General features: G+C 42.9%; 1 gene segment (V, D, J or C); it reads left to right on the top strand.

The window, feature by feature from the left end:
* The first annotated feature begins 5,682 nt into the window (after positions 1-5,682).
* On the top strand, positions 5,683-6,792 carry LOC132656377 (T cell receptor alpha variable 13-1-like). The segment is given in 3 exon segments: positions 5,683-5,734; positions 5,895-6,182; positions 6,764-6,792. Coding segments are annotated over 3 exon segments (369 nt in total).
* Positions 6,793-18,321: the final 11,529 nt, after the last annotated feature.

Below are 18,321 nucleotides of genomic sequence, written 5' to 3'. Positions count from 1 at the left end.
AAAGTAATTTGGTAGTGGTTAAATATGTGTTAACATTCCTTGCTTGTGTCATTTTTTTTTCCAGTGGATTACAACATGTACAAAACTGGCTACATGAGACACTTAGAAATGACATGGAAATGTATTACCAGGTAATACAACACACAAGGTGCAATTAAACCTGTCACAACTACTATTCAGAATTACAGAAATACCATCCCATAGCTACAGGTGTCGTAGGCAAAATAAAAGAGCCAAGAACAGCACACTGTCATTGACTTCTGAGAATATAGGTCAACAATCCTCCAAGGTTCACACATTGCCCACATGTGTTTGGGGTGTGTCTACTCAACACATAGCCATTTCCTGTTTAATTCTGAGCTCACAATCATCTTTTCACTATAACTGTAATCTTTCCTAACATAAAAGGTTAGGGTCCACATCATCCAGTAGCTCAGAAAATGAACTCCTTCCTTGGCCTGATGATTATATTCTTCTTAGTGCTTGGTAAGTGGAATGACTCATTGAGCTTCTGTCTTGCCCCATGCTATTGATGTAAACTTTTAAAACTCTTTTTCCTATGAAGCAGAACCCAGATCATAGCTGTACTGAACTGTTATTAATTTCTCTTTTTAGGAGAAAGCAATGGAGACTCGGTTACTCAGACAGAAGGCCAAGTGACACTCTCTGAAGGGAGTTCTATGACTGTGAATTGTTCCTATGAAACTAAACAGTACCCCTCCCTGTTCTGGTATGTGCAGTATCCCGGAGAAGGTCCACAGCTCCTCTTTAGAGTCTCAAAGGCTAATGACAAGGGAAGCAGCAGAGGGTTTGAAGCCACACATGATAAGGAAACCAAATCCTTCCACTTGCAGAAAGCCTCAGTGCAAGAGTCCGACTCGGCTGTGTACTACTGTGCTCTGAGTGAAACAGTGACAGAAACCACAGGGGGAGCTGAGCACAGACTCTGAAGAGGAAGGGACTGGCTGCTGAGTGTTCTGAGATCACTCTTTTAGGGACCACAGGCAGGTCTTCTATTGTTGATAATCAACACACACCCAGGTACTTCTAGAGTATAAAAGCATCCAAACTAACGTTAAGAACAAATTAGGAAGGAAGCATGACTTACTTTAGATTTTATCAAGATGAGTGAAAGCAGTCACACACACAGTGATTTCCCTTTTTTTTTTTTTTGTTTTGTTTTGTTTTTATTTTATGAGATGGGATTTCAGGTAACCCAAGCTGGCCTTGGACAACTTGTGAAGCTGAGGTTGGCCTTGAACTCTTCTTCTCACCTGCACCCCTAGTGATCTAGAGTTATAGGCATGAATCACCATCAAGGCAGAATGTGTGATTTCTTAAATACAAAATCTTTTGTTGAATGAAACTGTCTGTATGCTCATCATCCTCTATAATTCTAACCTGTGGAACATGACTCATGTCATTCATGGAATTATCATGTGTAGAGACAAGCCAAGACTTATGAGGTTGCATGTTCCTTCACATCTTCATTGTAAACTGCAGAGATAAAGGGTTAATTCTTTATTTCCTCTCAAAGTCTGATAATGTATTTGTTACTTGTAAAGATTCCTATGTTTGACTGAATTTAGAAGTAGAAGCTCTCAGTGGAAACAATTTATGTCTTGTGAAAATACATTCCTCCCATTTTTATTTGGCTTTCTTTGTTCTTTTGGCCAAAATCTAGCACATTCTGTAGCTTCTTCCTTATGTTTCTAGTGTGTTCTTTTTCAGTGTAATCTGTCAGCAGTCGTGATATGCATGGACTAAAAAGGTGATGCATCTTGGGTGCTTTGGTCCTGGGGGAAAAGTGGAGTAAGATGAAGAGATGAGAGGACTCAGTTCTGTTTACAGGTCAAAGAGAGAAATACTGAATCAAGCACTGGGCAATTCAGAGGTGACCTTGTTAGGAGAAATAAACTTGGATTGTGGTGCACTTAGAAGATAACAGAGGGCAAGAATTAGATAAAGTGGTATAGACAACTATTCCAAAGAGATTCATAGACGTCCAGGAAATCTAGGCACAAATAGATGGACATTCACAAGTTGATGGAAGGAATATTCCTTCTTTCTGTAGGATATTCCAAAAGACAAAATGGATCCCAGACCCAAAATGTAACAACCAACTTATGAATCATTTTCCAAAAATTTATTCAGTTTGGATGGTGTCTCTGTGTGTGTGTGAAGGGAGGGGGAAGAGAGGGAAAGGGAGAGAGAGAGAGGGAGAGAGAGAGAGAGAGGACACACCAAGTGTCCTAGAGCTGTAAGTTACAGGCATCTCACAGCTGGGAGCCAAACTGCAAGAACAGTTAGTGCTCCAAGCTACTGAGCCATCTCTCAAGCCCCAGCATAACATGTTTAAGTAACAGAGGTAAACTTTCATGACATGATTTGGGCAAATGTGTCTAGGTTATGACAATGAAAGGGCAAGAAAACAGTGAATATAAAATATAAACTGAAGATAAAATATAAACTGAAGATAAAATAGTTGGTCCTCACCGATGTGAGAAACATTTAATTTTTTAATTAATAAATTGATTAACCCTAAATTCTGGTTGAAACTTCCCCTCTGTCTTCTCCTCTAAGCCCCTCCCTCAGTTCTCCCCTCCCCACCACCTATGCCTACTTCTGTTCTTCTCAGAGAAGGGGAGACCTCCTGGGGGTATCAACCCACCTTGGCAGATCAAGTAGAACAGGGCTCATCTTCTTCTCTTGAGGCTAGACAAAGCAGTCCAGATAGAGGAGAGAGATCTAAAGACAGGCAACAGAGTCAGAGATAGTGCCTGCTCCTGCTCTTAGAGTTTCCATATGAGGATCAAGCTGTATGTCTGAAGAAACATTTAATTTTTACTTTTTTCAATGCTAGGGTTGAACTTAGGCCTCAACAAATGCTAAGCAAGTGTTCTTCTGAGCTATAGGCTTAGTTTTTAAATGTTTATGATTTAAAGTATACCATTAATAAAGCAAAAAGAGAATCCCAAAGTTGAAGGAAACTTTTGCCAATCATGTAAGTAATACATGTATTACTTAAATTAAGATGTTTTCAGTTCTAAAATTCTGGTGTTCTTGATCCCTATGATGATATTCTCTTTTTTTTTTTTTCGGTCTGTCTTCTGTTGCATTGCAATATGTCATATTTTCATTGAACACTTAAGGAAAGATATACTTTTTGTTCTTAGAAGAACACTGTTGTTATATAAGATATCTATATATATGTGTGTGTTTATATTATTGTGTAAATATTTTTTTTCTACATTCCATGTTCTTCTTTTATCCTTTCCACAAGATTGTTCTAAAAATATTCCATATCTTTTTCACTTCCTCTGGTGTGTCTTCTTTTCTTGAGTTACTATTTTTTAACTCAATCTCACTGGCTTGTTGAAAGATACCTATCAGCTGTATATCTGATAGAATTCAGAGTTCATCAGTTTGACTGATAAACTGTAGTTATAGCGCACAGATGAGAAGTAACAAAAACAAGGCCAGCATGCAATACTGAGAACATGATTGCACCCTCTCTCCCAGTCAGATCCTTTATCAACTTCCATTTTCACCTCCTGCGTATATGAAGTTCGGAAGTTTTAATGTCTTTAAGTAAAAGCTGTCAAATTTCACAGATCATGAAAGTAGTTCAATTTCCCATATATCCAATATTTTCCCAGAGAGTGCAAGAAACAAAAATAAACAGATGAGAAGAAAACTAAAAAAAGATGCAAAAAAGGAAAAGGAGATAGAAGACCCTGTTATATATAATAGTAATGCCTGTCCCGATCAATCTCCATGCTGGAGTTTGTGTCTGCCATGAACGTGCACAGGTCTCGTGCATGCTGTACCAGCCACTCTGGGTTCACATGTATAACTTCCCGCTGTGTTTGGAAAACGCTTTGTAGTCACCCACTACCTCCACTCTTGCATTTTCCACTTTCTCTTCTGCAATAACTCCTGAGCCTCGGGAGGAAGGATGTAACACAGTTGTCCAGTTTTTGGCTGGTCACTTTGCAGTGTCTTGTCTCACTATCTTGGCTGGTTGTGGGTCTCTGTGTTAATTTCCGTTTACTTAAACATGATGAAGCTACACCATATCATATCACACTACTGAAGAAAACCTGACTTTCTCCCCTAGCAGCTAACAACTGCTAATAGCTCCTCAGCAGGGTGTGGGGACTCATGAGCCCCTCCTCCATGCTGCAATGCTGACTGGCTTAGTCACATTCAGGTCTTCTTGTTCAGGCAATCACAGCATCCTGAGTGCAACAGTTCTGTCATATCCTGATGTCACTATTTCATTCCTGACCTGTGGCTCTTAGAACCATCCTACACAACCTTTTCTGATATTTTCTGAGCCTTCTGGAGGAAGTGCTGTTATATAGATGTGAGGATTATAGCTGTGCAATCTGCAGACATTTAATCTTAGCACTGCGACTAGTTGCTAGTATATGTATTAGCCACCATCTACTGCACACACAAACGTTTCTCTAATTAGGACTGACTGCCACACTGACCTATGGATATGGTGAAAGTAGAGGGAAGTTTGATACTTCATCCATTTAGCAAAAATGATAGCAGTAGCTTCCCCTCGGGGCCTATTAGCTCCATAGGCATAGGTTCTTGGCCAGGTTTACAGTAACAGCCATGCATGTTTCTGCTGTGAAGAGCCTCCAATCTAATCAGAACGTGGTTGGCCATCCCATAACATTTAGTCCACTCTTGCACCCATGGGCAGATCTGTATCTTGCTGTGCTGGTCATTATTGAAGCTCTCAGTGCTCACAGCTGGTTAAGACTGTTGTTGACTTTTCTCCCCTAGCAGCCTGAGTAGCACTTCCTAACACTATAAAATGTAGCCAGCAGGGAGGAAGTCTCCTGAGTTGAACTGGCTTGATGTCTCTAAGTCCTGTGACCAAAATGTGTCCTGTCTTCAACAACATGATCCTGTTATCAAGTTCTGGAGGGTAACAAAGAGCAGTGGCAACAGGTTATTGTTTTAGGGTCTCTATGACTGCCTAGACCAACAGTTTTAGGGGATGTGTCCCATACCTGGTACCAGATTTTTTATTTGGCAATCTATTGCTCCTGGGGGAAGTATTAGGCTTTGTGTAGAATAATTTACTTAGTCTCTCTCTCTCTCTCTCTCTCTCTCTCTCTCACACACACACACACACTCACAAAAATACAATTTTCAAACATCCTCCATGTTAGCTGTCCCTCCCCCCACCTGTCCTTTCTGCTATACTCACCCCCTCCAAATTTAACATTCTGTTGTCCAGAAAACTTGATATTGACTGAAAATTAAAATTTTTCTTTCCTTTGTCCATAAGGATGAATCATAGTGACATTTTGATTTAAAATGTTTTAACTCAGCTTGTTATTCAATGGCTACAAGAGAATGTACCTCTCTCTAGTTTGCTAGTAATGACTCAGAAATTCAACCACTCCCAATCTCTGCAAATTTACTCACAACTTGAGGTAATTAGGGATGTGTCCACAAGGTGGCAGGAGGCCGCAGCTGATGAAAAGTGTGCAGCAAGCTCTTGTCATTGCACTCTGAAGGAATAGATGAGAGAGAAGCATATGTTTTCTTATTGGCTGGTTAAATAACATAAGAAGAAAAGGGGACAACCTGGAGACACAAATAGCTTGCTTGTCAAGAGATTGCAAGTCTGCATTGACCCAGGCAGGAAGAGCAATGAAGCCATCCATTCCTACTGTAGTCCCTTTCTTGTGGCTGTGGATGAACTGTGAGTTGAAGTTCTGGGGGCAAGAGAAAATATGAGGTGGATATTTCTTAGGCTTCCATGGGAAATCCACTTCACACAGTTCCCTCTAGGTATCCTAGACAAAGAATTCAGCAGAGTGCTGCTGACTGTCCTCCTCCTTTCTGTTTTTCTTTCTGTGTAGGGGAGAGCCTCGGAGAGCAGGTGGAGCAGCACCCTTCTTCCCTGAGTGTTCACGAGGGAGGCAGCGCTGTCATCAACTGCACTTACACAGACAGTGCTTCCTTATACTTCCCTTGGTACAAGCAAGAAGCTGGAAAGGGTCCCCACCTTGGGATAGACATTCGTGGAAATGTGGACAGAAAGCAGAACCAAAGGCTCACCATTTTCTTGGATAAGAAAGCCAAATGCTTCTCCCTGTACATCACGGACACTCAGCCTGGAGACTCAGCCATGTACTTCTGTGCAGCAAGTACACACTGGTTCCCAGGCACCTGCAGCCTGTCCTCAAACTTGCTATGGGGGGTGGAGACCCTTGCACATCCTGTGTTTTGCAACAAAGCATTTGCCATATTGTCTATTGGAAACTGTAACATACAGGGCAGGAGATATGCTTTCTTCAGAAATTTGCTCCCTGGAGGTCAATAGCAGGTTTTCCTGACCACCTAAGTCAAAAAGATGCAGTCTAGGGTCTCTACGCTTTTTTGGTCATGGTTATGGGGCTGGGTTAATGAGTTTTTTGATTTTTCTCTATGATTCCTGAAACAGTACAGTTAACTATTCAAGGAAATATATTTTTGATAGTTTACCAAAAGCTTTAACAAGAATAGGGCAGAAGAAAAGTAGTTTTAAGAGAAGTAATGAATTACATTTAGTATTAAAAGTATAATAAGAATAGTGAAAAAATAATGGGCTTCTTCTTAGGAAAAAATAGCATGAGAAGTACAGCTGACTCTAGCTTGCCCCCCCTTAGCGTCTTGACTTCACTTTGGTGGAAAGGTTGACAGAGCTATCTGTACAAATATGACCTGAGTTGGCCCTTTTTGTTCTCAGGACCTATCACACAGAAGGGACAGAATTAGGGGGGCTGAAAGCTTGGCTTGTATTACAACCCAGCCTAGGTTTCTCAGAGCAGGCAGACCCCTCCCTGAGCACAGCCAAGGGCATGGAGACAATTGCTTGGGCCTGGGGTTATGAAAGTCTTAAGTATCACTCAGAGGAGACTCCCCCAGCTTAAATGCAAACACAGTTACATAAGTATTTGGCTTTTCTTGGAGGGGACTTCATGGGGTTCTGGTTCACTGGAGTCTTACTGATAAGGGTCTCTATGGTGCACATGCAGGTTTAGTATCCAGAAGGCCTGGCCTGAGTGTCTGTGCCAAAGCCCAGGAATCTGGAAGTCAACATGTCCCTCTAGTTTCCCATGCATAGTCTAGGGTTATAACTGCTCTGTGCTAAAATAGGAATTTTAGAGAGCAAATGACCTTGTGAACACAGATGAATACTGGAGAATCCAGGGAAGTTAACACAGAGACTTAACCTACAAAGAAAGGAGATGTTTACTAGTCTCCACCCCCCCCCTCCAGGAATGGTGGGAAAGACTGTAGTTTAAAGTCTGATGAGCATTTCCAATTTGAAGAGAATTGTATGGCCCGTATCACTCAGAAATGATTTTTTGTCCTGTATGCTTCTCACCGGAATCTGGAGCATTGCCTCTAAGTTTATTAAATCCTTCCTCATGAGAGATGTCACTTGTAGTTTATAGTAACCTAAGTCCATTTTATGTGTTTTTAGGGCCTGGTCCATCTGGGTTACAATTGGCGTTATGCTTACCTCAGTGATTCTCCCCAGACCTTAAATTTTGAGCACTGTTTTTGCATCAACAGTAACCATCTGTCAGGGAGATTCCATATGGACTTTGAAAAGAGATTCCATGTAAACATGTCTTAAGCTTTGTCATAGACACAGATTGAGCTAATTCTTTTTCAAAACTGGTGGTATGTTTAAATATGGCTAAAACAAAGGACCTCATGTCAGACTCTAAAAGTATGAACCCTTTATGGACAGCTAATTCAAGCAAAACTGTTTCTTGTCTCTCCCTGGATCCTTCGGCATCTGGACATGTATCCTTCAGGGACTCCTGCACATCTTATTGTCTGGGAATCCCACATGTTTCTGAGACTAAAAAAAGCTAAGAATAGAAGAGGAATCACATTCCTATGAAATTCAAATGAGTCCTTCAACTCAGGAGTACTCCGAAGAGTCTACTTGCACATTCCTTTAAAAACATTCCTGGAAGGTACACTGAGGTAGAAAAGAGGTAGAACTGGTTTGGAAATTTGTGGCTTGCACAGATGTGTGTGTGTGTGTGTGTGTGTGTTCACCTCTGTGTGTTTCAGGTTGTTAGGATATTGTTTTCAATGCTGAATGCTGAACCCAGTGATTTGAGTATGCCAGGCTGCTCTCTACCATGGGTGTGAATATTAATCCCCTTTCTTCTTTGCTACATGAGTTGGTTCCTCCATAACTCAAGCTTTCCTGTTTGCTCAGTAGAAAGACTAATAATGTTATGTATGTCAGAGGGTGACTCTGAGGACTGAGTGATGGGAAGCTAAGCAGCCTAGGATGCAATGGACTACACACTGAGATTTCAGGTCCCTTTGCTCTTGTCTGTTGGTGAAGAGGAGGGCAGTGCTGGGGAGAAGTCATTCCAGGGAGGGAGCAGCTGCCTCCCAGAATAAAGGAGTCTCAGAGAGGTAAAATACAGCTAACCATCTCGGAACCTTGAGGATGGCCTCCTCTTTCCTGGAAACCAAGAAGGGAAGGGAAGGAGAGGAGGGAGAGGAGTGGGATTGGAGTGTAAAGTGATTAAACAAATAAAATTTTACAATGTGTGAAGAGATGGAATCTGCCTTTTTAATGTTTTGATAAACGAATTATTTTTTTATATTTTTGTTTTTATTAATTACAGTTTATTCACTTAGTATCCCACTGTCGTTCCTTCCCACGTCCCCTCCCAATCCTACCTTCCCTACCTCTTCCTCACCCATGACCCTTCCCCAGTACACTGATAAGGGAGGTTCTCCTCCCTTTCCATCTGATCCTATCTATCAGGTCTCATCAGGAGTGGCTGCATTGTCTTCCTCTTTCTGGTAAGGCTGCTCCTCCCTCAGAGTGAAGTTATCAAAGAGCAGGCAATCAGTTTCTGTGTGAGACAGTGTCTGTCCCCATTACTATGAACATACTGGACACTGAACTGCCATGGGCTACCTCTGTGCAGGGGTTCCAGGCATCTACATGAGTGATCCTTGGCTGGAGTATCACTCTCAGAAAAGACCCCTGTGCCCAGACTTTTGAATCTGTTGCTCCCCTTGTGGAGCTCCTGTCCTCTCCAGGTCTTACTATCTTCCACTTCTTTCATAAGATTCCCTGCACTCTGCCCAAAGTTTGGCCATAATTCTGATCATCTGCTTTGATACCCTGAAGAGTAGAGACTTTCAGAGGCCCTCTGTGGTAGGCTACTGTCCTGTTCCCTGTTTTCTCTCTCTTCTGATGTCCATTCACTGTGCCTTTCTGAATGGGGATTGAGCATCTTAGCCAGAGTCCTTCCTTCTTGATTAGCTGCCTTAGGTGTACAGGTTTTAATATGTTTATCCTATACTATATGTTTAATATCCACTTATGAATGAGTATATACCCTGTGTGTCTTTCTGCTTCTGGGACACCTCTCAGGATGATCTTTTCCAGTTCCCACCATTTATCTGCAAATTTCATGATTTCCTTGTTTTTTATCACTGAAGAATAATTAATTTATATATATATATATATATATATATATATATATATATATATACTACAATTTCTGTATCCATTCCTCAGTTGAGGGGCATCTGGGCTGTTTCTAGCTTGTGGCTATTACAGATAAGGCTGCTACAAACATGGTTGAGCAAATGTCCTTGTTGTATACTTGAGCATCTTTTGGATATATGCCTAGGAGTAGTATAGCTGAATCTTGAGGAAGCGCTTTTCCTAATTGTCTGAGAAAGGACCAGATTGATTATCAAAGTAGTTGTACAAGTTCACATTCCCACCAGCAGTGGAGGAGGGTTCCCCTTTCTCCACATCATCTCCAGTATGTGTTGTCACTTGACTTTTTGATCTTAGCCATTCTGAAGGGTGTAAGGTGAAATATCATGGTTGTTTCAATTTGCATTTTCCTGATGACTAAAGACATTGAACTTTCTTTAAGTGTTTCTCTGCCATTCATCAACCCTATATCTGACAGAGGGCTAATATCCAGTACATATAAAGAACTCAAGCAGTTAAACAGCACCAAAGAAGTAATCCACTTAAAAATGGGGTACAGAGCTAAACAGAGAATTTTCAATACAGGAATCTGCATTTTTAATCATAAGGAAATACATTTTAAAAACAGTTATTAACAGGGTAGTCAATAAAATAGTGAGTTATCTAACCAAAGTTTATAAAACAATAAGAAGAATATATAAGTCAAAATAAGAAATTCAAAAACCAAAACAGCCAAAATAACAACTACCACAACCAAGACAGCAAAACAAAAAACTAAAATTTACACAGAAAATTATGCTTATCAGTCTTCTCTCAGTGAAGATTTAGCAAGACGGTGCCACAGCCTGTGGCTTATCTTGAACACTTAGTGGCAAGAGAGACAGAAGTTTTCTCAAGGGGAGTTGTCGGAAAAGAGAAGGGAATGAGAGGCCAAAGCAGCCTAGCTGGCACACTGGCTAGATAAAATTAGGGCCTGTTCATACAGAGGAAACCCATTCTGTATAGGACAATCCCTCCCAGGAATTCAGTGTTTCCTGGGGCTGGGGTTCAGCAGGTGGCTCCTGATGCAGCAGCTCCTTCTGCAGGAGGCTCTTCTCATGGGCTGTGGCCACTTCCATTTCAAGGTGCAGCTTTTCAGACCTGGGAGAGGAAGGCAGTTAAGACACAGGCCTGGTTGCAACACCCCATCTCAGCCTTCAAACTGCTCCCTCCCACCACCTCAGCTGTGCTCCACAGTCAACACTGATATCTTCATTGAAATCATTGTTTGTAATTCAAGACGTGAGGGTCACACAGCATCTGTGCCTACAAAATGTTTCTGCTATTAAACGCATGTCAGAATTAGATCTAGGAACGGATGTTCTCTGTTCTACTACAAAGACTAGCCCTTTCTCCTACAGCCCAGGAACATCATTATATAAAAGAACCTACCCAAAAATGATCAAAATATAAGTTATTCATGATGACTCACTGATGGATCACGTCATTTAAATAGATAGAATTACACCCTTGCAACCTGGGCCACTGAACAATGTCATGAGGCTAACTCATTTCTCCTGCTCAGGAGGCTCCTTGTACCCAAGCACCATGCATGATGGAGCCTGGCATGCTGGAGCAGCCTTTACTGAGTTGTGTGCCTGCCAACAATAGTCCTGCACAGGCTGAGGTACCAGACTGAAAGCTGTGTTTTCCTAAGAACTAGAGCTGGCAGACCACATCCTGGCTCATTATGGGAGTGAGTTACACAACACTCCTTGAATGTCTGATAGTCCCTGCTTCAGAGACACCTGCCTGGCTTCTGGAAACTCCTTAACCTATTCTTTCCCGAGAACCCTTCTCACAGAAATGGGTAAACACTGCAGAGATTAGGGCTAAAGGGGAGAATCTGATCACTACACGGGTTGCTCTTAAACAAAAGTATAATTTCAGCCTGGTGTGGTGTGCACATCTTGAGTTCCCATCACTTGGGAGGCAGATGTTGGCAGATCTTGTGACTTTAAACACAGTCTGCTAAGGATATTGTAAAGAACTAGGAGGGGGTCACAATGCTCTGGACACATAAGGTGCCAATCACATTGTTTCCTTCACAGAAGTTCCTGTAGACTGGGTCAGCACAACTCTTTGAGGTGTTCTTTCCCAGGAGGGGCTCTTAGCCTTGCTGGAGAGCAAAAGCCCATTAAAGACAGAGAATCTAGGAACAGGGTCCCCAGATGTCTTCAACTTCTCCTCCCAGCCTGGGTTCCTACCTCATCTGGAGGTCTTCAAATTGATGCTGCATCTTTATGGCTAAGTCCCTTTCCTGTATGGCCAGCTGAGTCTGCTTCCTCAAATACTGCAGGAGTTTCTCCAGTCTTTCCCGCTCCTGTTCATGACAAGATGGTGTTCTCAGTGGATGGCTGCACACTGGCTTGGCACACACTGTCTTACAAGAGCAAGCATAGATAGAGGACCCAAGAGCTGGCAGGACAGCCACCCTAGCCAGAAGATCCAGCTTCAAGGGAAGTAAGAAACCCTGTTCCAAGGTAGAAACTGACATGAAAGAAACCCAATGGCCTTCTGTGGACAATGACCACATGCATGATTGTCCACAAAGATCATGGGCTTCCTGCTAGAAGAACATGGAGTTGAGACATAGCACACAAGCAATTTTTTCAATGGTCTCACAACTCTGCTATCATCCATTTGGGAGCTAAGTTAGCTGTGAAGAGCTTGCTCTGCTTGGCTAGACTATGTTGAGGTGGTTAGTTACTTTTTCCCTCTGAAGTCTCAAGATTCTGACCTCCACGAATTGTCTGTCAAAAGTCCTTCCCATGTCCCTTGATGTCCAGTCAGCTCCAGACTATACACATTCCCGCAAAACCCAAAGGAAACAGGGCTAAGAAAATAGAAATCAGGCATGTATCAGTGTGAATTAAGAGCTGGCCAAATAGAAACGACCCATTGCAGTGACGAAGAATGGGGCAGGACACATGACATTGGCATTGATGACAAAATTTGAACAATAGCACTAGGCTCTTCTTTTGCAAGCTCCTTCCTACCTTGAAGTCACATGACCCTACCACGCAAAATAGTCACAGGACCTAGAAGGTACCAATAATCAGTTTACATTACAGCCCAGCTATCCAGGGACCATGTAATTGTGGGTTATCATATTCCCCAACTCTGCGTTTTGGAATGCACCTTCAAGCAGAAGAGAAGGGTTTGCTTGCCAATAATAGAGTTTCTCACAAGAGGTTAATTTTCCAGAATACTTATGCAGTGGCAGAGAAAAGAAGTCAGATGGCATGAGGTGGGCAGATGGTGGCAAGTATAAATTAGTAAGGAAGGTGATGGGTGAGAGCTCAGGTGTGTCGATGAGCAGACAAAGAGTCCAGTGGGCAAATGGTTCCAGACCTTGTCCAGTTGCTGTGTCTGGTGGTCACTGGTGTTCTCCTCTTGGTCCTTACACATCTCCTGCATTTCTGCCAACTTGTGCTTTAACAGGACCCAATTCTCTTGGGCCATCTCATTGTCCTGCTTCATCATGTCCATCTTCTTTTTCAGCTGAATCTGTTCCATCAGGAGCCGGCTGTGGAGGTTGCTGGAAACATCCTCTGAAGAATAAGCCTCTGCCAACCTCCTCATGCCCCCCACCCGCCAGCATGCATTTGCCATCCCTACCTTCAGGGCCTATCAACACAACAAGGACTAAGGTTTCCATGAGGATCTAGGAAAGAGCCCAATACAACCATGCCTGCTGCACTAAGCAGACCATAGAGAGAACAGCTAATTCACAAAAGAATATCAACTACAAACGTCCCCAACACTGATAGGGTCCTTTGTCCCTCAGAAAGAACTAGGAGTCTCCACGTGTCCTTTATTGCTGCAAGTGATGCAGAAACATAAAAAAGTATGAATAAATGCCCTCAAGGTAGGAAAGGAGAACCAAGGGGAGCACATTCTGTCTATCTATCTGTTCCATAACACCCAGCTCTGTAAAACTCTGCCTGATTCCCAGATACCCAGGGCTGCCTGTGATGCTATAAATTGATTTCTATCTAGTGTCTCCTGAGGTTCAAATGAAAATCCTGGGAAGGCTAACAGTCTCTTTCATTCTTAGCAAATCTGAGTCCAAAAGGCACATGTAGGCAGATGGCTCAGAGGCAGAAGTGATAGAACTAGTACTGGGGACTCCCAGTCCAGAATAAAGGCAAACAGAAACACCATTTCACAACTTTTGGGGTCCATGACAGGCACTTACCGATAGAAGCCAGTCTCCTTGTCAAGATCCTTGAGGTTCTGTGAGGCTTCAGCATGCTCCTGCTCCACCATCTTCAGCTTCAATATCACCCGCTTGTGCTGAGTCTTGAGTATTTCATAGAAAGGATTTGACCTGGGGTAGGACATGCCCCCAAATAAAAGAAGCCCATGAATACAGGACTCAAGGAACTTGTGAATCCTGGCTTTGACCTAAACTATCCATGCACAGAAGATACCACATTGTGTACCCTCTAGACTGGTTCATTCTGCTGCTTATACTACTTGTTATCCTGGCCCAGGACCAGCAGAGGCTATAGTTATTCAGCTGAAAAGCACCCTGGTTGCATAAGCTCACTCAGTAAGTGTGGAGAGGCTGTCTATCCCGTTACAGTTAAGGGGTGTCATTCCACAAGTGTTGGTCCACCAAAGATCTGTGATTTCATTCCTCCTGTTTTCAGAACAATGATTCTTGATCCTTGGTGACTATTTCTACAGAGTTGGACATAATTCTGGGATTGAGACCCAGCGTCGAGCAGCCTTAAAAACTGCCCAAGGGATTCTACTGTGCCTCCTATCTGGCCACATAGGCTAAGTACTGCTTAAACTGGCACACCCAAAACTCAGAACTGGCATCACATTAAGACTGAGACTCACAGGCCCCACCTCACACCACTGGCACCAAGACTCTAAAGGGATACACAAACATGCAAATATTTATGTACACAAACAGATAGACAGAGAGACAGAAAGAGAGAGAATGAGAGAGTGAGAGAGAAATAGGGGGGATATATTAGAGAGACAGTTATATATAGAGGAGACAGAGACAGAGTGAGAGAGAGGTGACAGAAATACATAAAGACAGTCAGTGATGAAATGAACATTGGGATGCTGAAAAAAATTGCATCCCATGTACTGTCTAAAGATTATAAGGCACAAGGAGAGAGATAAACATTGTTGAGCTCCAATCCTTCCTATCCTCCACTGAGATAAACTGAGAGGGAGCAGGTCCCTGCAGCAGCTACCAGGAGCTTCCTGCATTAAATCTCCTGCCAGGCAAGTAAATATCTCATGCTAAACCCACAGTAGCTATTGTCTCACACTATCCCCCACATATGAAGACCTTTCCAAATGCATGCTGGGAACTCACTCTCTACTGCCTCAATCCCTGTTTTGTGTGACTCAGAGAACAGGCTCAGGGTTTCATTTGGAAGAAGCATATGTGTTTTTTCCAGATATCACTGCTGCCAAAGCTTAATTTCCTGCCTCTCCTCCGAGCAGCATTTAGGAACATGACACCCTGGAGGTGTCCTTAAAAGGATTAGATGACTTTGCAGAGCAAAGACTGATACCATGGGGGTGGAAAAAAAATGGATACCGATTTTCCAAGGATCCTTCTGTGAGGAGCAGGAGGCGATCTTGCAGCTCATTTCTCTCCCTGGTCATCAACTTCAGCTGAGTGGTCAACCTGTCCATTTCCTTCTTCAGCTGCTTCTTGGAGGGGAGCTTTGTGGGACATGGTGTCTCCTCACTGGCCCCTGTAGGGAGAACAAAAGTGAACTTGCATAGTGAGAAGGCACAGTGGATGGAGACAAATAGAGCATGCCTAGAACCCAGTGACAAGATTTTACAGATTGTGGCTTAAGGCTGAGATGCCTGCTCTCTGTATCTCAGATCTGCCATCACTCTGTTAAGAAGTGGGTATCTAAGCAGCCAGGTATTTCTGTTGCTTCTCTACATGTGCTTCAGATGAGTACAGAGATGGATGCTTCAGGCTTCTTCACAAACCCACAAGATGCAGATTGGATTCTGAGGTCTCAGGCCTGTGGTTTCAGAACCCAAGAGAATAATGGCAGAGTTAACAAGCATTTAGGTGCTTTAGAGATATACAATGCTCCTGCCTTTCCACTCTATGACCATGATTGTGGTTTAGACAGTCCAGCAGCAGCAGAACATGATCAAGAGACTGAATAGTTCTGCCCAGAGACACACCAAAACACCACAGAGCTGGCAGTAAAGACTCATTCTCTGTCTGGTCTACTGCCTCTGACATTTTGCTTGTAGTACAGAAATGCCTTCTACCCACAACTACTGATTCAGTATCCTAAGGGCACCACTGTCAGGAAGAGGTTTTCAGAGGTGTTATTAGTACATGCACATTTCTGTCCCTGTAACTACTGTCAGAAAGCACCTAAACTAAACCTGTGAGAGTGAAGTGCAGTGATGCCCTGCCATAAACTGGGAAATGTTAATTAAATCCCTTGACCCTTGATGGTCTCCTTTTGTCCTCATGTTGAACCACAAATGCCCAATAAGTGTAAAGCTAAGAACTTCCAATGAAACAGCTTTGGCCTTGCCAGCTCCTGGTTTTGGGGACAGACAAAATAATGTTCTGGAACTTTCAACTTTCATGACCTATGTTAAGCAGGAACATCCATTTGTTTTCCAGAGGTTCCTGTTCCACTGCCTTACTTTTGTAGCTCCCACCTCAAGCCCATCTTCTCTGCCCAGGACTCACTGTGCCTTCCCCAGGACAACTTCTTTCTTGATATTTTAAAATGAGATGGAAGGCCATCTGCCTTCTGCCTCTCTTTGATTTTTCGACTGTCCACATTCTCTTTCCCAAAGAAACTTCTCAGTCTCGCCCACATGGCTGTTAATGAGACCTATAGGCAACTGCCCTAAGAGCAGTTGGTGTTGCCACAACACTAGTGACATCACGGCGTTGCCAAGAGCCCACCAGGATACAATAGAATGTAGAGAAATGGACGGCTGATGTCACGGGGATCCCTGCTGATGTTCACTTTATGCTTACCATTAGCTGAGGGGCCCTTTCCAGGAGACTCTCCTGGGACATTGCCATTGACCACCACCTCTTTCAAAGCTACAGATAACTCTAGCCATGATTAGAATCATGTTAGTTTTGCCATGTGAAGAACTGAGTTTTAACTTTCCAACCATGCCTAGCAAAGTCTCATTCTTTCCTCAAAACCTCCTTTTTAGCAATATGAGAAATTAAACAGTATTGAAATCTCATAACAGGATGAATGTGGCAGAGGAATGGTCTCTTACCTTATGTGTACAAGTGTCTGTGAGAACTTCCAGGAAGAGCCTACAGTGCTGGTTACAATGTGGGATGTTTGCTAGAGGGCACAGTCACAGAAGCCATGTGCCTTGCCTTTGAAATTTGCCTCCAGATGCCTTAGCCAATGGAGAATGTAGCCATCATAGTGCACCGTTGGTAAAGAAACTTATACAGTGGAGGCACCAAGAGAAAATGTCTTCAGGCTGAGTGTGGTGCTCTCTGTCTACCACAGATACCAAAGCCCTTTTGGTTACAGGATTTCTGTGACTTACATAGTGAGATATCGTCTCAAAAAAGAGAAAAGTCACCAGGAGTGGGTATGAATATATGTTGTTTATAGCTCACTTGGCAGAATGACTGCCTAGCATTGAATAGGTTAAGGAATTTCAGGCAGATGCCTCTGCTGTAGGGATGATCAGATCCATCACTGAAGTCCTCTGAAACACACTCACATAGAAAGCCAGCATGCAGTTGCTAGCTCTATTCCTAAGGAAATTGAGGTTCCTGTTCGGTGCCTGAGCCTGTGCAGTGCTGTTTCCCTCAGGCATACAACTCAGGATATGCTGCTCCTGCATGCCAGGCTCTATCTTGCATGATGCTTGGGTGCAAGGTGCCATCAGAGAAGGAAAACGGAGCTAGTTTCCTGATCTTGTTCAGGTGAGCTGGTAGCATGGGTATATTATGCCTATCGACAAAACTATGTGTTACATCAGCAGCTCATCATGAATAACATAGATATCACTCAGATCCTGTTGATTGTGATATATTTTTACAAAACAATGTCCAGTAATATCTGAGAAAGTAGTGTTCTCTCTAGTACAACAGAGAACATGCAATACTCAGATCAACGTCTGACATGCATTTAAGGATAAGAAGAGCTCTAGACACAGCTGATGTGTGACTCTTATTCCTTGGGGTGCAAACAATGACTTCAGTCAAAAGCCAAATTCAAGAATGGACTTTGACCTGAACTATTTTGCCAGAAGGACACATCAGGAGGCTCCTTGTGGGTGTCAGTGTCTATAAGTCCTGGCGACACAATGTACATGAATACATTAACAGCAGTGACTACTAGCATTTCAATTAACCTCGGAGTGTTTGTGCGCTGTCTGGGTCATGGAGAAATGCAGCTCAGGGAACTGGAACCATTTACAATCACATTGATGAGAGAACACAGAGAAACTTAATGAGCTGAGTTGGGGTGTGAGAACAGAGGCAAACACCTGTCCAATCATTTAACAATATGGTCCTAAAGGAGTATGCTCCTTGCGCTCAATAGGGACCTCTATCACAGGTCCTACTCCTGATAGCTGCTCCATGAGAGGAGAATTTGCCTCACCTTGGGGACTGCAATGTGCAGTACACGGACCTCTTGCTGTTCTCCATGGTGTTGATGTACACCATGGCCTCACTGAGTACAGCCACACTGTCACATTTCAGGGCATAGATGAAATGGCTCAGCATTTCATTGTTCACCAGAAAG

This window comes from Meriones unguiculatus, chromosome 9 (genome assembly GCF_030254825.1).
Source record: "Meriones unguiculatus strain TT.TT164.6M chromosome 9, Bangor_MerUng_6.1, whole genome shotgun sequence".
Lineage (NCBI taxonomy): Eukaryota > Metazoa > Chordata > Mammalia > Rodentia > Muridae > Meriones > Meriones unguiculatus.
The sequence above is the reverse complement of the archived record's forward strand: the minus strand, read 5'-3'. Positions and strand labels throughout refer to the sequence as shown.